This window comes from Halichoerus grypus, chromosome 15 (genome assembly GCF_964656455.1).
Source record: "Halichoerus grypus chromosome 15, mHalGry1.hap1.1, whole genome shotgun sequence".
NCBI lineage: Eukaryota > Metazoa > Chordata > Mammalia > Carnivora > Phocidae > Halichoerus > Halichoerus grypus.
The window spans coordinates 57232320-57252343 of record NC_135726.1 but is presented as its reverse complement, the minus strand read 5'-3'; the positions used below and the strand labels follow the sequence as shown (position 1 = coordinate 57252343).

At 43.0% G+C, this 20024-nt stretch overlaps 1 protein-coding gene across 3 annotated transcripts; it reads left to right on the top strand.

Moving 5' to 3' along the window:
• The first annotated feature begins 1151 nt into the window (after window positions 1-1151).
• Window positions 1152-18937, top strand: VSTM1 (V-set and transmembrane domain containing 1). Of its 3 annotated transcripts, none has more exons than XM_036065427.2 (9): window positions 1152-1385; window positions 7139-7174; window positions 7301-7585; window positions 11652-11690; window positions 16049-16141; window positions 16410-16437; window positions 16583-16620; window positions 16725-16756; window positions 18691-18937. In XM_036065427.2, exons 1-9 carry the CDS (start codon window positions 1352-1354, stop codon window positions 18721-18723), a joined length of 618 nt encoding a protein of 205 aa, XP_035921320.2. In that variant the 5' UTR covers window positions 1152-1351; the 3' UTR covers window positions 18724-18937. The 3 variants fall into 3 exon arrangements, with proteins under 3 accessions (XP_035921320.2, XP_035921318.2, XP_077919143.1); XM_036065425.2 differs by having other exon boundaries at window positions 16544-16620; XM_078063017.1 differs by lacking the exons at window positions 11652-11690; window positions 16049-16141 and having other exon boundaries at window positions 16544-16620.
• Window positions 18938-20024: the final 1087 nt, after the last annotated feature.

Below are 20024 nucleotides of genomic sequence, written 5' to 3'. Positions count from 1 at the left end.
GGCATAGCCTGAAATGGGCAGATGAAGGCACAGAGTGGACAGTATTGACTTATTGCATATCCAACTATTCATAACCAGTATATCCTGGTATGACTATCTTCACTGAGACATTGGCCACCTGTCACTTACTCTTTGTGGTTAAATGAGACTGATCCAGCTTTCTAGCTGCAGGTGTGCTCATATGTCCCAGAAGGACCAATTAGTGCAATCCAACACCTTGGCTACATCGATCAATTTAGGAATGGACATGCAAACCAGGATCAAGCAATGTTGAGTCTGACTTATGAGTTTTGTTGCAAGTGTTAGTGCTAGTGCACTATTTCTGCCTGGAGATGCCAGTACATAACATCCCAGCACATGAAGAGAACCAACCTGAGAGTGAAGTCTACACAGTGGAAAGCAGCACCTAGACATGGAGAAAGACAGATTCCCAGTACCATTATTTGAGCATTTGGATCTACCCATGCTTGAACACAACCCTAGTGTTTTCAGTTACATGAGGCAATCAATAATCAACAAGAGTTCTTAACAGACTTGGGAAGCAATGAGTAGCTGGGAAGGAAGGATGAGTGTTGTACCTCTAGAGAAGAATTTGCTCCCTTAATTTATCAGTGTTTCTTCCTTTGTTCCTGGAAAATGGGATTATACTCTTCCCATTTGGGAAAAAAATTGAAGAGAAGCTTTCCAGTTTCCCTTGATTACTTTCTCTTCTGTAAAAGAAAGCACAGCAAAAATCTGATATTGTGTGACCCATTTGTCAAGATTTACTAAAAGACAAGTTGTTCAGACTCAAAGACAGACATCCACTTCTGTTTTCTTGTTGAACCCCCTGCTCTCAGGAGCAGTGGGTGCCCAGCATTACCAGAGACTCCCACACTTTAGATGTTACCATGTGCTTGCCCAGCCATCTTATTGTGCCCATGCCAACTTTCTGGTTTTCATAATGTACTGTAGTTCTATTACCAATGGGAAAGCTGGTTGATGGGTATGTGGGAACTCTGTACTACTTTTTTGCAACTCTAAAACTTTTTCCAAAACAATTATTTTTTTTTTTTTTAAAGAAAATGTCTTGGTCAGGACTTCAGATGCAATAGGACAGATCTCAGGGTGGGTGGTGCTGGAGCCACACACACTGTTTATAAGGGAGATGTTGTCATTGATGGTTTCCTGCCTTGGTTGTGAGAAGGAAACTGTACACCAGGCAGTGGAGAACCAAAGCGTCAGGGTAAAACCTCTATCCACACAACCTGGAGACAAGGTCGGCAGGAAAGACCCACGATGGCCCAATTCTCCGTCTTCCTTTGAACTGTAAAACTGAAGGTGGGATCTTGGTCTGAGTGGAAGGGACACTATGCTCAGAGAATTCCTGCCCCTGCTTTGCCTTGGTGAGTCTCCAGGACTGGGACAGATGGGTTTGGGTGGTGAGAAAATTCACGGTGAAGCAGGGGTTGATGTGAAGTGATATCTTCTGTGTACTGGACACAGGCTACCTGTCAGAGTTTCATGGGCTGTGGTTACATGCCTCTGTTTTGGTGCCTGCACACAGGAGATGGGGAATTGAGGTTCAGAGACGTGGGTAGATACCCTCATTTACTCAGCTGAGCAATGCAGAGCTCCCATGAGGTCTCCAAACCTGATTTGTCCAAACAACAGTCCTCCCAGGAATGTTTGTTGGCATATAGGAGGACAGAATACATAGGGTGTGGAGCTGTGGGTTTGGGTACAGACCAAGATTACAGAGAAGGGCTATGTCTGGGGACAATGGATGAAAAGAAAATTTTCTGACCAGCTCTACCCTCTACTGATTTTAACTGTCTTCAACTTGAACATGATGTAATCAAAGGGACCTCAGCCTGTAAAAAGGAAGACCTGGGATTATGACCTTGGCTTGGTCTCATGGGGGCTCTAGGCTGTGAACCAGCAGCTCCACTGACCAAGCCCCCAGTTCCTCTTTCATGAGGTGGGGCTGAGGGGTGTGTGTGGAAGATACCAGGACTTGTCATCTGCCCCAGTTCCTTCCTCCCTCTTCCGAGATACAGCCCTTCCTTTGGGGTAATGCTCCTCCCACACACACATTTGAGCCTTAGGGGTGGCTGTCAGTCACTATACCCCAAACCTCCAGCTGTAGGGCAGAATAAGTTGGACAGTCAAGAGACTGACCTCATCCTGCTTGTATTCATTTCCCAGGGCTGCCATGACAAAGTGCCACACAGCAAGTGGCTTAAAACAACAGAAATCTATTCTCTCACTTCTGGAGGCCAGAAGTCCAAGATCAAGGTGCCAGCAGAGTTGGTTCCTTCTGAGGGCTCTGAGGCTCCCAGGGAGAATCTGTTCCAGGCTCTCCTCATTTCTGGGGATGGCAGGCAGTCGTTGGGTTCCTTATTTGCAGATGCTTTGCTGCAATCCCTCATGTCTTCACATGGCCCTCTTCCCTCTGTGTCTGTCTCTATATCTCTCCACCTCTTCTTATGGGGACACCAGTCATACTGAATTATGAGACCAGCCTACTCCCAAATAATGCAATTCCAAATAAGTTCACATTCACAGGTACTGGGGGTCTAGGACTTGAACATACCTTTCTGGAGGACACAAATAATCATTATTCCACGGATAGGTCTATGATTCAAAGCAAGCCAGTCCAGTTCTGTCAGGAAGGTTCTCAAACTGGTATTGAGACACAGATAAATTTTGGTCCTCTGAGTGTGACCTTCCAAAGATGCCAGACCGTAGTTGCCTACAGCCCTGCTTCCAGGCTCCTGGTCCTGTCCTGACAATATTCGGAGGGAATGACACACAGCAGCTGAGAGAAAAGACTGCAACAGCACTGAATCCCTGGGTCAGGCTGCTCTGGAGACATGATCTACCATTGCACTTAATGGAGGTTGCTTGTCTAAACTAACACAACTAGTCATTTCCACTTCATCTGATTTCAGGCAGACTTCTGATATTTGAATCTTTATACATCTGAATATTTATACATCTTAGTACAGAGGGTAAGTGTACCCAACTTACATAAAATTTTAAAAATGTATTGCGATACAATGCACATGAGATTAACCATTTTAAAGTAGACAATCTCGTGACATTTTAGACATTCACAATGCTGTGTAACCACAACAAAATGTTTTCATCACCTGTCAAGGAAATGCTGTACCCACAAAGCAGTCACTCGCCATCCCCCTTCCCTGGGGGGTAACCACCCATCCACTTTCTGTCTCTCTAGATGTAGCTATTCTGGATATATCATGTAAATGGAATCATACCATGTGACCTTTCATGTCTGGCTTCTTTCTCTTGGAATGATGTTTTTAAGGTCCATCCATGATATATCACTGCAACATTTCTTTCTATAATAGAATAGGATAATATTTTATATAACATAATCTGAATAATGTTTTACATAAAATTTTTAAGCTTTCCAGATGATGAGTTCAAAGGATCCGTTAAATTATAATTTAACAGTAATCTGGAGATCCAATTTTGGCACCCAATTCCAATGTGTGAGGGTGGGGCCCTGACATCACCAAGCAATTCTTGAACACCAGTTGGGTGTTCTATAATTTAATTCAGTTCTGACACTACCTGGAGTTAGCATCAGATCCTGTAGGTAAGGGCTCAGTCCCATAAAACTGCCTCCTCCCCATTTTAGATGCCAATGGCAAGTCTGGGCTATCACCTGATCAATTGGCTATATATCAGGAGTTCCCATGACCCCCTCTTTGGGTTCAATTAATTCACTAGAGAGGCTCACAGAACTCACAGGAATATTTAACTTACTGGATTACCAGTGTATTATAAAAGGATATATCTGCACAGCCAGATGGAAGAAATATGGAGGGCCAGGTATGGGGAAAGAGCACAGAGCTTCCACGTCCTCTCCAGGCACACCACTCTCCCTGCACCTCCATCTGGTTCATCAACCTGGAAGCTCTCTGAACCTATCCTTTTGAGCTTTTATAGAGTCTTCATTACATAAACACATTTGATGAAATCATGGCCATTGGCTATTGATTCCATCTCCAACCCCTCTCTCCTTCCCAGAGGTCAAGGAGGTGGAATTGAATGTTCCAACCTTGTCATCATATGGTTGGTTCCCCTGGCAACCAGCCCTCATCCTTAGGTGTGGTCCAAAAGTCACTTCATTAACATAATGAAAGACGCTTGTATAGAAAATTGCAAGGGTGGGTGTCTGGGTGATTCAGTTAGAAGAGCATGGGTCTCTTGATCTCGGGGTCATGAGTTCGAGCCCCACGTTGGGTATACAGATTACTAAAATAGATAAATAAATAAATAGACTTAAAAAAACATGGTTAAGAAAATTCCAAGGGTTTAGCAGCTGTGTGCCAGGAACCAGGACAAAGACCAAATGTGTATTTATCATAAATCACAGTATCACATTAGTTTTTAGGGAGCTGTGCTTTCTAATGTTCCCACTCCTTCCTACACCCAGTGGAAGGTGTAGCATCTAACGAGGCTGGATGTTGTTCAGAGCAGGTAGCTGTATGGTAGATGACAGCTGTCTGCCAAGGACCTGCTAAAGAATATAAGCATGTCAGTGGTCAGTGTCTGTAAAGAGTCAGCCAAAAGACAGACACTTAATAATTGGTGGGTTTTTATTGTACTTCTTTACTGAGAAATATGCTTTTTTCAAGTTATCCTGCATTCCCCTCAATGATGGTTTCCTCTGTGCGGCCAGTCTTCCTTGTCTACATCCACTGTGGTCCCTTGTTAGGAAAGAGGGGCAAGTTCTAAGGAATCAAATGCACAGCATGGAGACTGTAGTTGATGATTCTGTGTTCTCATCACAGACACACACGCACACACACACAAAGGGTAACTCTATGAGCTGATGGATGTGTTAACAGGCTTGATTGTGGTAATCATTCTATATATGTATATATCATCATGTTGTGTAACTTAAGTATATACAGTTTTATTTGTCAAAGAAAGAGAACCTCTCCCTCACTTTTACACCCTATTCTCCAGTAGGGTTTCACAAGGCAAAATGAACTAAAGGCACCTGTGTGCTTACTTAAAAAAAAGGGGGGGGGGCGGGAATCACTGAGCAGAATATTGGCTGATACCAGAGCTGAGACAACATGAGTCTAAAAGCAGGTTTGTGGGGGAGGGGAGACTTAAAAGAGACCATGAGACCTAGGACCGCCTGACCACCCAGATGATGATTTCTACCTACAAATCCCAGCCACTGTCACTGCAAGTTTGGCCTCAGTGCACCGTGAGACCCCTACCTCCTTTCTTCTTGGTGAAACTTGGGGGGGTCCGTGTTGTGAGCTGACCCCTGAGTTTAAACAAGGGCCAGATGTTCTGAGACATTCTCGCATCTAGAGAAATTCTAGCTTCACCTCTTGACAGACCCCAAGACTGGTTTTCCATATTTCCATCCAAGGGATGACCTTCCTATCCCAGAATGAAATACATAGAATGGAACACAGGAGAGGTAGGGTCTGACATCTGTAAAAATCAAAGCCACACGTGGGAAGAGCATTTAGGACCATGAATGTCTTGAACTCCTTGTGAAAAGAAGAACCTGGTCAGAGAGAGCAACTTCTGTCTGTTTGAATCAGGGAGGAAACCCTCTGCTCACACTCCACAGTAAAATAACCTTTGTGTTATTTAAGTGGCAAGGGTGAAAAGTGCAGTCATAAAAAGCAGGAGAGGAAAATATAGGTAAAGGTGCAATGATGTCTAGATGGTGAAAGAAAGCCCGATCATGAAAGCAACATGATAAATCAGAAAAGTTTGCTGGAATTTTGTACATAATCGTAACTCCTGAATAAGAGACAATGGGACTTAAGTAAAAGGTAAAAAATCAATCCAAGGAAGTGCCTTTAAGAAATAGAATGGATCTTCCATCAAAATCCTTGAGAACACAGGTAGCAACCTCTTCAACTTCAGCCGCAGCAACTTCTTCCTAGAAACATCGCCAAAGGCAAGGGAAGCAAAGGCAAAAATGAACTATTGGGACTTCATCAAGATAAAAAGTTTTGCACAGCAAAGGAAACAGTCAACAAAACCAAAAGACAACCAACAGAATGGGAGAAGATATTTGCAAATGACATATCAGATAAAGGGCTAGTATCCAAAATCTATAAAGAACTTATCAAACTCAACACCCAAAGAACAAATAATCCAATCAAGAAATGGGCAGAAGACATGAACAGACATTTCTACAAAGAAGACATCCAAATGACCAAAAGACACATAAAAAGTGCTCAACATCACTCGGCATCAGGGAAATACAAATCAAAACCACAATGAGATATCACCTCACACCAGTCAGAACGGCTAAAATTAACAAGTCAGGAAACGACAGATGTTGGCGAGGATTCGGAGAAAGGGAAACCCTCCTACACTGTTGGTGGGAATGCAAACTGATGCAGCCACTCTGGAAAACAGTATAGAGGTTCCTCAAAAAGTTGAACATAGAGCTTCCCTATGACCCAGCGATTGCACTACTGGGTATTTACCCCAAAGATACAAATGTAGTGATCCAAAGGGGCACCTGCACCCCAATGTTTATAGCAGCAGTGTCTACAACAGCCAAACTATGGAAAGAGCCTAGATGTCCATCAACAGATGAATGGATAAAGAAGATGTGGTACATATATACAATGGAATATTATGCAGCCATCAAAAAATGAAATCTTGCCATTTGCAACGACGTGGATGGAACTAGAGGGTATTATGCTAAGTGAAATAAGTCAATCAGAGAAAGACAATTATCATATGACCTCACTGATATGAGGAATTTGAGAAACAAGACAGAGGATCATAGGGGAAGGGAGGGAAAAATGAAACAAGACGAAACCAGAGAGAGTGACAAACAATAAGAGACTCTTAAACTCAGGAAACAAACTGAGGGTTGCTGGAGTGGAGGGGGGTGGGAGGGATGGGGTGGTTGGGTGATGGACATTGGGGAGGGTATGTACTATGGTGAGCGCTGTGAATTGTGTAAGACTGATGAATCACAGACCTGTACCCCTGAAACAAATCATACATATGTTAATAAAAATAAATAAATAGAATGGATCTTTAACAAATTAATCATGCATTCTCTGCCTGATATGTAGTCAAAGATGAGTATATAATCCATGTCTCATGAGGGTTTCTCTTCCAGGGCTTGGCCTGGGCTTTGAAGACGAGAAAAAGAATGGTGAGTTTTCTTGCATAAACTCTATCTGTTCCTGCAACCCAAATTTTCTCTTTAATCCTTTGAATTCTGGGAGGGCACTGGTGGTCATCATGATGAAGAGTCAGACTAACTCTGAATTCTTTCCAGAGACGCTTCCCAAACCCTCCCTCGGTGCCTTGTCCAGCTTAGTGGTTGGACGCAGAGATAACGTGACTCTGAGGTGCCAGTCTCACTTCCAGAATGTGACATTCATGCTGGGGAAGCTGGAGGACTCCAGGTACAGGCAGGAGCAGAGATCCACAGGACACAAGGCTGAATTCCTCCTCACTCACCTGGAACCGAAGGATGCTGGGATGTACTTTTGTGCCTACAAGACAATGGTCTCCCAGGAGTGGTCAGGGGAGAGTGAATACCTGCAGCTGAAGGTCAAAGGTGAGAAAGGCAGCTTCAGGTTTGCTCTTGAGGCACATATTCCTTTTCCTGTGATGGAACCTGGCTGGGGAAGGAAAAGTCCAGGAAACAGACAGATGTGACCACTTCAGTATAAAGTATGGGGGAAATGGGAAGTGAGTGTGGGGACAGGCTCTCATCAGAGATTCTGAGTGTGTATCAATGAGGTGGATGTGGGAGAGTGTTTTCGAATATAGGTATTAGGGGCTCCTGGGTGGCTCAGTTGGTTAAGCGTCTGCCTTCAGCTCAGGTTGTGGTCTCGGGGTCCTGGCATCAAGCCCTGCATTGGGCTACCTGCTCAGTGGGGAGCCCGCTTCTCCCTCTTCTTCTGCTTCTCCCCCTGCTTGTACTCTCTCTGTGTGTGTCAAATAGATAAATAAAAATTAAAAAATATATATATATATAGGTATTAATAGAAAATTTGAAGTAGACTATGGCCAAAGATGAAGAGATGATTGCCATTGAGAAAAAGATATTTTGGGGGCACCTGGGTGGCTCAGTTGTATAAGTGTCTGCCTTTGGCTCAGGTCATGATCCCAGGGAGCCTGCTTCTCCCTCTCCCTCTGCCCCACCCTGCCCCCTGCTGGTGCTCTCTCTCAAGCTCTCTCTGTCTCTGTCTCTCTCTCTCAAATAAATAAATTAATTAAATATTTTAAAAGAGAGAGAGAGAAAGATAGTTTGTTAGAGTTCCCAAGAAGAGGGGTATGCCATGCCATGCAGGATCACATAGAGAAGCACCAGGGTCAGTCAGGAAACAGAGGGAGGAATAAGACTGGGCAAGAGCCTCTACCATGGTTTCTGTGGGAAGGAACAGGCTTAACGATTGGCTCTGGGGTATAGAGGCTGTCCTTGATTGTCTGGTATCTGGCCCTGGAATGATTAGGGCAGGGGAATAGTGACTCAGTGTGAGAGCCATAGAAGAGGTGGTTGGGAGTGTGAACTCTGGATTGGTTGGTTTGCACTTGAGAGGCGCACTTGGGGAAGTGGATACCCTTGGGGGAGAATCTCTCCAGGGTCAGCAAGGTCCCAAGATATCAAAGGGTCAAATTCAGAAAATAAAATATGTGGTTAATAGACAGATGGGTAAGAATGTCCCCAGGTGCATTGGAAAAGGGGAATGCCTGGTCCTTTCCTTCACCCCTATTGCTCCGTCCTCTTCAGGATCAGTCCTAAAACCTTCCCTCTTACTCAACATAGACCCTGAGATGACTCCAGGTCACAGTATGAGACTCTGATGTCTGATTGCATACAACAGACCCAATTGTATTGTTATTGTTCTGCTGAAAACAGGAATGCCAGAGCCACTACAAGTCGAGAAAATAAGAAAAATCCAAACTATCAGGACAGCATAAGACATCCCTAATTTTTTTTTAGTTAATAACATTTAATATTTTTTATTATGTTATGTTAATCACCATACATTACATCATTAGTTTTTGATGTAGTGTTCCATGATTCATTATTTGCGTATAACACCCAGTGCTCCATTCAGTACGTGCCCTCTTTAATACCCATCACCAGGCTAACCCATCCACCCACCCCTCATCCCTCATTTTTGACCCCCCACTTCAACAACAGAAGTTTGGCATCCAGGGCACCTGGATGGCTCAGTCCTTAAGTGTCTGCCTTCGGCTCAAGTCATGATCTCAGGGTCCTGGGATCGAGCCCCACATCTGGCTCCCTGCCCAGCAGGAAGCCTGTTTCTCCCTCTCCCACTCCCCCTGCTTGTGTTCCCTCTCTCGCAGTGTCTCTCTCTGTCAAATAAATAAATAAAATCTTTAAAAAAAAAAAAAAAGAAGAAGTTTGGCATCCGTCCACAAACAAAAGTGCCTTTGTGGGAGTTGTGGGATCTGGCACCATACAGCAAGGGACCCGAGAGGAGTCTCACCCACCTGAGTAATAGGCAGACAGACCTCAGTGCCAGCTGTGGAACCTGCAGGAGACTGTAAATTAGTTCCAGGCCCTGTTGGCCATGGCCTAGAAGCACCTGGAGACTTGGGCAATCACCCACGGATAAGAGAATCTTTGTAGAAGTATATAAACCAAGACTGAATCATGAAGAAATAGAAAATCTGAACAGATCCATAACAGATAAGGAGATTGCCTCAATAATCAAAAACCTCCCAATGAAGAAAAGCCCATGAACAGATGGCTTCACTGGTGATTTCTACCACGCATTTAAAGAAGAAATTATGCCAATCCTTCTCAAACTCTTACCAAAAATGGAAGACGTGGGAGTGCCTGGCTGGCTCAGTCAGTAGATCATGTGACTCTTGATCTCAGGGTGATGAGTTCAAGCCCCATGTTAGGTGTGGAGCCTACTTAAAAAAAAAAAAAAACTGAAGAAGAGGGAACATTCCTACACTCATTTCATGAGGCCAGCATTATCCTGATACCAAAGCCAGACAGTGACACTAGAAGAAACCTACAGATCAATATCCCTGATGAACACAGATGCAAAAATTCTCAACAAAACGTTAGCAACCAAATTCAACAGCCCATTACGAAGATCATATGCTATGGTTAAGTGGGATTTATCCTTGGGGTACAAGGATGGTTCAACATACACAATCAATGTCAGAGACCACATTAATGAATAAAGGACAAAAATCATATGATCATCTCAATAGATGCAGAAAAAGCACTTGACAAAATACAACGTCCTTTCAAGATCAAAAACCCTCCACAAATCAGGTATAGAAGGAATGCATCTCAACATAACAGTACATACACAACAAGTCCACAGCTAGCATTGTACTCAAAGGTGAAAGGTCAAAATCTTTCCTCTGAGATCAGAAACAAGACAAGGATGTCCACTCTTACCACTCCTATTCAACATGGTACTGGAGGTCCTAGCCAGAGCAATCAAGCAAGAGAAGGAAATAGAAGGCATCGGAACTGGAAAGGAAGAAGTAAAACTGTCTTTATTTGCAGATGATATAATCTTATATATGGAAATTCCTCAAGACTCAACCAAAAACCTGCTAGATCCTGAATAGCCAAAGCAATACTGAGAAAGAAGAATGGAGCTGGGGATATCATACACCCTTTTTTCAAACTATACTACAAAGCTATAGTAATCCAAATGGTGTGGCACTGGTATGAAAATAGACCAATGGAACAGAATCAAGAGCCCAGAATTAAACCCTCACATATACAATCAACTAACATTTGGCAGGAGAGCCAAAAATACTCAATGGGGAGAGGACAGTCTCTTCACTAAATGATGTTGGAAAACTGGATAAACACATGCAGAAGAATGAAATTGAACCTTCATCTTACACCACTCACAAAAATTAACTCAAAATGTATTAAAGACTTAAACGTAAGACCCCAAGGCATAAGACCCCAAGAAGAAAACGGGAAAAGCTCCTTTGCACGATCTTGGCAATGATTTTTTTTTTTTTGATATGACACATAAAGCACAAGAAACAAATGCAAAAATAAATAAGTGGGTTTGCATCAAGCAAAAAGCTTTTCTGCACAGCAAAAGAAATAGCAAGATGAGAAGACAACCTACCAAAGGGAGAAAATATTTGCAAAATGGTAGTGCTCTTTCCTGGGATAGGGAAGACTGGCAAGGAATAGGATTGGAAGGGGAGAAATCAGTGGGATAATTTATAAATGTTTTTGTTATTAAAAATAATATCAAACTCCAGGAGTATTAAAAATAGAGCCACCAGGGGGTGCCTAGGTGGCTCAGTCGTTGAGCATCTGACTTTTGATTTTGGCTCAGGTCATGATCTCAGGGTCATGAGATCGAGCCCCATGTCAGGCTCTGTGCTCAGCATGGAGTCTGCTTGAGATTCCCTCTGCCTCTCCCCGCCCCTCAAATAAATAAATAAATAAAATCTTAAAAAAAAAAAAAAAAGAGCCATCTAATGTTCTGGCCCCGGTTTGGGGACCCAGTGAGCATCCCAAGAGTGGAAAAGACATTGTCTGCTTCCCAAAGAGGGCTTAGAGTCCATAAGCAGAATATGAGGACCTAGGTCCCCAAGGTTTCCACTCAGTCATTGTGACTTTTTTCCTCCTGCATCCTGTTTTCTAGATGACCACAATGGACATGGAGCTACTGGAGTAAAAAATGGTAAGATAATTTGAGAGATGTTTTTCAAAATTATAACCACCTCATGAGGCAGGTGTTCCCCTTTGAATAAAAGGCACAGAAGAAGAATCGTGACGCCTGCTTTCTCACTGTGATTGGGAGAATGCCTGCCTTTCTGGGAAGATGACCCCCAAGCTCCTCATTGGTTAAGGAAAAGCTGATGAGTAAAACAGCTAGAGGTGGGTCGCTTGTCATTTTACATAACGAAAAACCATGGCGGAGTTTTGTGAAGAATGGGGATGAGCTTGTGTGTCTGGTTTAGGCAACAGGATGCGGACCCATGGAGCCCAGGTGCTTTGGGAATGTGTGTGATCAAGGATTTGCTAAAACTTTAAAGTTCTCAAAAACAGGTGAATATTAAGTTATTTTTCTCTGATGTTGTTTTTCCATGAGGAATTGACTAAGAGTCTATCCTTGGAGATGCCTGTAAGATAGAGCTTTTGGCATCTTTGGATGAAAATAGGAGCTCATCCAGATTTTAATGGCCAAATATATAATGTAAGTTGGCATCTAGTTGCTTACTCATCCCTAATTTTTGCAACTCATAACCTCCCTGTAATCTACTCCAAAGAGCCAAAATTGTTCAAGGCTGTCATTAGAGTCTATGCTGGAATAACCAGTTTTTTTTTAAAGGTATCTCCCAAAATGTCCTCGCAAAATAAGTAATAGTCTTTGAAAATGTTTTTATTCAGTATTAGCAGACTTGGGAAATGATTTCTACTCCAGCTTTATGAACATAATTCATAACAGGAATGTTTTCTGGGAGAGATCTGAAATCTGATAGGGTCAAGGATCATGGACGTATCAGAAATAAGGCAGGAAGCCTAGTGATGGGCAAGAGGGGAAAGAGAAAGAGAAGTGTTCATATTTTTAGCTCTCGCATTACTTATTTTCTTTTTTATTGATCCATAATTCACATTCCATAAATCCACCCTTTTAAAGTACACAATTCAGTGGCATTTGGTATATTCACAAGATTGTGCAACCATCACCACTCTATAATTCCAGAACATTCTCAGACCCCAAATGAAATGTCCTACCCTGTAAGCCGTCTCTCCCCATTCCAATCTCCATGATGGACATTGGGTTTTTCATACCTTTTGGGTACCGCAATTAATGCTGTCCTGAGCATTGGTGGGCAAGTACCTGTTTGAGTCCCTGCTTCCAATGTTCTTGGATATCCACCTAGGAGTAGAATTGCTGGGACATATGGTAACTCTATGTTTAACTTTTTGAGAAACTGCCAAATTGTTTTCCAATGTGGCCGCACCAATTTACATTCCCACCAGTAATACATGTGGGTTCCAATATCTCCACGTCCTTGCCAACACTTATTTTCCTTTTATTTTATTATAGACATCCTAGTGGGTGTGTGGATCATTTCTTGAGATGTACTTTCTGAGTTCAAATTTATACTGCAGCAATTCTAAATGCAATAAAGTCTCTAAGCACAGATATGGTGCCCCCAGCCTGTCTATATGGATGCACAGGTGCACACGAGGCCAGGCTTCCTCTCTGCTGCCCGTGACCTCTTTTACACCCTGTGGCAAGCTGTATCCCACTGCTCAGTGTGATTCCTTCACACTGACACCAGAGACTCCTCGTAATTTATTCTGGCAGTTTGTAAAGAGTGATGTGAAATTTGGCCAGGAAATGTGGACATCTCAGGGTGAACTCAGATCAGCGGGTTGTGGCACCATAGGAAGGGGAAAGTCTTATGACAGTTTACTTCTCATTTCTAGTGAGTTGTTGTGTGAGAGAAGCCGTAGGCTAGATGAAGTGTAAGGCAGGGCTGATGTTCCTCTTCTTCCATTCGGGTCCCGCTAGTCCGGGAACACCTGTTCCCACCCTGTTTTCTTATGTCCTTGGAGATGCACTGATAGTTTGCTGCTTTTGAGGGTCTCTTGGATTCAGTACCACCAACAGACTCAAATAAGTGTTAATGTCAAAGTGACATTGTAGGAGGTGCAGGGGGAGGAGGGCTGAGAAGAAAAGGACTGAGCAAGAGTAGGATATTCACGTCCCTCCGTGGTGTCTTTTGCTCAGTGCTGGGCCAGGGCACTCATGCTCCCGCAAATGGCAGTCACAGTAAAGAGGTATCCCTGGGATACATAGATCCCGAGGCATTTGGGGTCCTTCCTGGCAGTCCCCCGACAAAGAGATGCAAATGTTCGCGTCGGAAAGTGAAAGAAACCATGATCCAGAGTGCATAAAAATGGCAAAGGGATCTGGGGGAGCAGGGGTGGAGGAGACCTGGCATCATGTTACAGAGGGAGACAGGTGTGGGTGGGATATCGGGGGAGAAAATAATCATTATCGCTGCAATCTCATTATCCTACACAATGAGTCAAATTCTAGACTTCTAAGCACTTTGAAGCCAGCGCTTTCCATCATTACCCAGGCTCTTCAAGTTCGGTGTTCTCATCCCGCCCCTCTCCTCCTTACCCCACCTTCTTGAGATATAACTGACAAAAGTGTACAATGTGATGGTTCGATATATGCGTCTACTTGTGGAAGGGTCGAGTTAATGAACGCATCCTCCCCTCACATATTTACCTTTGGTTTTTGTGTGAGAATGCTTAAGATCTACTCTTAGCAAATTTCAGTTATACACTTGTCAACTATTGTCACCACGCTATACGTTGGATCTCCAGAACTTATTCATCCGTTCATTGGAAGCTGGTAGCGTTTTGCCAGCCTCTCCCCACCTCCCCAGCCCTCGACCCCTGGCAGCCACCACTCTACTCTCTGCTTCTGTGAGTTCAGTTAAAAATAATTTTTTTTTGTTTTAGATTCCATGCATCAGTGGAATCTAATCATGTAGTATTTGTCTTTGTCTGGCTCATCTCATTTAGCATAATGCCCTCCAGGTCCATCTGCATGTCCCAGATGGCAGGATTTTCTACCTTTTTATGGCTGAATAATATCCCAGTATATATACCATTTAAACAACTCTTGGACTGGGAGAGAGTTTGGATTTTCGTTCATCTGAGATGGGACTTATTGTTCCCTCTGCAGCATCACAGTTATTTGGGTAAATGTGCATCTCCCCAGGCTGCGAGGTCACTTCTCTGGTGTTTCCACACCCAGAGGCCAGCACGGAGTGGCCCTGACCTGTGGCCGACTGGCCTAAAAGGTTACACATACCAGGATGCGAAGCCCATCCCGACCGTGTGACTTTGAGCAATTCCCTTAACTTCTGGATACTTTGTTCCCGTTGGGATGAAATGGGAACAGTAAAGCTATCTTGTATGCTTCTTCTTCTTTTTTTTTAATTTAATGTTATTTTATTTAAATTCAATTAATTAACATATAATGTATTATTGGTTTCAGAGGTAGAGGTCAGTGATTCATCAGTCTTATATAACACCCAGTGCTCATTATATCACATGCCCTCCTAAATGTCGATCACCCAGTTACCCAATCCCTCCCCCTCCTCCCCTCCAGCAACCGTCAGTTTGTTTCCTATGATTAAGAGTCTCTTATGGTTTGTCTCCCTCTCTGACTTCATCTTGTTTTATTTTTCCTTCCCTTCCCCTATGATCCTCTGTTTGGTTTCTTAAGTTCCACATATGAGTGAAATCATATGATAATTGTCTTTCTCTGACTGACTTATTTTGCTTAGCATGATACCCTCTAGTTCCATCCACGTCTTTTCAAATGGCAAGATTTCATTTTTTGATGGGTGAGTAATATTCCATTGTGTATATGGACCACATCTTCTTTATCCATTCATCTGTTGAAGGGCATCTGGGCTCTTTCCATAGTTTGGCTATTGTGGACATTGCTGCTATGAACATTGGGGTGCAGGTGCCCTTTCTTTTCACTACATCTGTATCTTTGGGGTAAATACCCAGGAGTGCAATTGCTGGGTCATGAGGTAGCTCTATTTTTAATATCTTGAGGAACCTCCATACTGTTTTCCAGAGTGGCTGTACCAGCTTGCATTCCCACCATCTCATGTGCTTCTTGTCAAGGTGAGAAGAACACGTGTGAAGTGCCTAGCAGAGAGAGGCTCACAAGAAATGATCAGAATTATTGATATGGCTGAAACGTTTATTGGAGATTTCCCTTGTACGAGGCCCTCTCTGCAAGTGCCCACCCAGTTAACCCCCTGCCATCCAGTCCAGCAGCTACTGTTCTTATCCTCACTTTGAATGGGAAAATGGAAAGTCAGGGAGATTAAGGAAATTCCCATAGTAATCGGAAGTTCCAGCTCAGAAGTGGTAGCTGCAAGTTTTGGAAGCCAGATTGTCTGGCTCCTCACACCTGTTGGGCTAAACTTGATCAGGGTGTCTCAGGAGCCAAACTGATTCTCCGACCTGCTCCTCTCCCACCAGCCAATGGATTAATCTTTGCTGCCACCTTCAGCTGCCTTTCCATTTTGATCCTCTTCCTCTCCGTCTTCTTCATCAACAGATGTACCCAGCATGGTGAGTTCAGGAAGCACTGGTTTGTTTGTTTGCTTGCTTGCTTGCTTGTTTAATAAGTAGGCTCCATGCCCAGCATGGAGCCCAGTTCAGGGCTTGAACTCACAACCCTGAGATCAAAGACCTGACTTGAGATCAAGAGTCGGACGTTTAAGCGACTGAGCCACTCAGGCACCCCAGGGAAGCGCCAGTTTTATACACTAGGGAAGGGGAATGAAGTGAAGGATTTTCTCATTATATAAATTCCTCCTTGTATTTTTTTGTTTTGTAGGTTCGTCACATGAAGAATCCACCAAGAGGTAGATATGCTTGACATATCCCCTGCCCCTCTCTTCTTCAGATACCCTGTTTGTATGTCTGTGATTCCCATGCCTCTTCTCTCTAACGCCCCATCTTCTCCCTCAGTCTTCAGATCCCATACTTTAATGTGTTTTTGTCTCTCAGAACCAGCCATTCCGAATTTCCCAAGCAGGAGGCTACAGGTGAGTGGTAAGGGAAGAAACCATAAGAGAATCGTGGGATGGAAAGAATAAGTCTCACTCCTGCAATCTGAGAGCTGATTTTTTTCCCTTTCACTCACATGCAGATTTATCCAACCTGGAAAGGATATCTGTCTCGGTGAGTTCTCCCCACGAGGTCACTTACCACCATAGGCTGACCCTGTCTGCCTCTTGGTTTAGCCCATACTCTAGCTACTTGGATGCCCCAGCTCACACGATTGACAAGGGGCCAATTAACATTGTGTTTAAAGACATGTGCTTTGACCAAACTAAAGAAAAACAGAGAGCAGAATGGTGGTTACCAGGGGTGGGAGAACTGGGGAGATGTTGGCCAAAGGGTACAGACTTGCAACGAGCGGATAAGTAAGTCGTGGAGATGCAAGGCACAGCATCACGATTATAGTTCACAACACTGTATTATAAACCCCAGAGTTGCTGAGAGACTAGATCTTAATTGTTCTCACTGCAAAAAAGAAATGATAATTACGTGGCAGGATGGAGGTATTAGCTAACCTATGGTGGTGATCGTGTTGCAACACATGAACGTATCAGATCAACACGTGGTACCCCTTAACCTCATACAATGTTATGTCAATTATATCTCAATAATTCAACAAGGAAACACGTGCTTCGTGTTCCATAGTAGCTGGGTTCCAACTCCCCGTGGCTACTATTTATTGCCAGTATGGTCTGAGACAACTCACGAAACCCCTGTGATTTGGACCCTTCATTCCCTCCCTTATCTATTGGGGGTCAAAATCCCCCATGACAGGCCTGTGTAATCCAGTGATGCACTAAACATAAAGGGTTTGCTGGAATTTCTGGCAAATTTTAAATGTCACATGGATGGCACGAAAACATCAATTAACAAATGTTAATCAATGTACATCAATCAGTTTTTTCTATTTAAAATACTGCTTGTGATTTAACATTAATTACCATTACCTCTAAGACCAATTATCAGGTGATATTTATACATTTTCCCATAGGACACAGTGGTTTATTGGTTCATTCTTTATGCCAAGGCAAGTAAAAAGAGGCATTAACAAAAGGTGCAAATTGTTCACTGTTGTATTTAAAAAATATCTATGCACATGGCATTCATTTAGATACATATATTTTTTAAAGGTATGGAAAAACACAGTTCACAGGTTCACAAATGAACCATCAATGAACAAACCTAGTCTATTTTAAATGTTGGATAAATGACATTGATTAGCAAGTTGTTGACAATAATAATATTATAATAACATAATATTATGATGTGGTACCTCCATACAATGAAATTCTATTCAGCAATTTAAAAAAAGGAAGAAACTAGTGATAGATCCATGTGGTAAATGGATGCACTGCAAAAACATTTGCTAAGTTATGAAAAAAGCCAAATACAGGGGACTGTCCATTGTTCCATTTATGTAAAATCTCCAGAAAAAGCAAATCAGTAGTCGCCTATGGCTGGAGCTGGGAGAGGAGATTTAACTGCACCCAGGCACAAGGGAACTTTTTTGGTGACGAATGTTCTATAACTTAAGTGTGGCGAGGGCTACATCATTCTACAAATTCACTAAATGTCATCAAATTGCACACCTATATTAGGGGAATTTCATGGTATATAAATCATATCTCAATAAGGTTGTTTTTAAAATAGCGTAATATTACATAACCAGTAGGTATTCTTACGGGATGGTAGTTCTTATTTTCAACACCATACGTTTGCAACGACTGTTCTTAGTACCGGTCGTAGTTATTAGTATCGTATTATTAAAACTAAGTCAAAAACCCTCATCCTCCCCGAGACACAGCCATTCCTGGAATGGCGCTGTCCAGTAGGACTTCCCGCAATAATGGGCGTGTCCTATGGCTGTGCTGTCCGGTACAACAGCCCCTGGATACACGTGGCTATTGCACATGCAAAATGCATCTGGTGCCACTGAGGACCCAAGTTTTAAATTAAATGTAATTTTAATTCACTTAAATGTAAATAGCTGTATGTGGCTTGCAGGTACCATACTGGACAGCTAAGCTCTAAATGCCCATCTCTTTCCCCCAAAGACTGAAAGACCCCCGGGGAGTGAGCCATGCTGATCCATACCTGAGGCAGTTTCTGTCCCCTGCCGAGGAGCCCCCAGGATCTTTTGAATGTGCAGTGCGGCAGGCGAAGGAGGACAGCCAGAGCCCTGGAGGAAGGAGAATGTGGGTTAAGGTGGTGGGATGACTGGACACATGGAAACCAGGTCATTCCACGTCCTTGGCTCATAATCCATAGTAATAAAGTTAAGTTTCTGCCTTTTTGCTTCCACACCTCTCAAGAATTACTGGTTGGGCTTTCCCAAAATCTGGAGTGTGACTTTAGTATAGATTGACTTAAAACATGTCCTACATCTATGGGCTGATGATACTATCATACACACTTAGGGGATTCTGGACGGCACCCCATAAGTAGAAAGATTTTTCCCCGGAAAAGCCCATTGGTTGCTGCTGGATGAGGCATCCCATAGACAGAGGGATTTTGAAAAGGAGCACAAGAGGGGCACCTCGGGGACGCAGTTGGTTGAGCGTCTGACTCTTGGTTTTAGCTCAGCTCATGATCTCAGGGTCATGGGATCTAGCCCCACTTCTGACTCCTCGCTCAGCGCAGAGTCTGCTTGAGATTCTCTCTCTCCCTCTTCCTTTGCCCCTCCCCTGCTCATGCTCTCTCTCGCTCTCTCTAAAATAAATAAATTAATTTTTTTAAAAAAAAAGAAAGAAAGAAAGAAAAGGAGCACAAAATACAAGTCACAGAGAGGGACCCTCGACTGTGAACTAACAAAAGCGACTCTGAGTGGCATGCACCAGGGTAAGCAGCTAGCTGTGTTTGGTTCCTGATCCTTCCAAGCTGTGCTGGGCAGCCCTCTAGTCTTAAAGCCAAGACCAGTTTCCTTGCTGACATGAATGGAAGCATTTTCTCAATGCCATCATATTTCTGTTCATCTTATTTCTTGAAAATCAAAGGATGCAATGAAGCTAGACTTACCAAATATATGTGGATTTTGTCACTTGGCACCCATAACTTCATTAATTTATGTCTTATGTCACTGTAAGGATTTTTCTGAGCATGGACTTTTTTCTGTGACAATGACACAGAATGGCCAGTTACATACAAACATAAATAAATGAGCTCTGCTTCAAAAGTTATGTCAGCTGATCAGGATTGAAAGTCATTTTTTAATATATGAATGAACGAAAGTGTAAGGATTTGGGATGCACATATAAATATTCTTAACTCATAAGCATATGCTGGGTAACTCTTCTCTTTTTAGGTTTTTAATTATGAAATAATTTGACCATAAAGGAAAATACCAAATTATATAAATAGAAATATGCACACTGTCCTTACTTTCTAGACA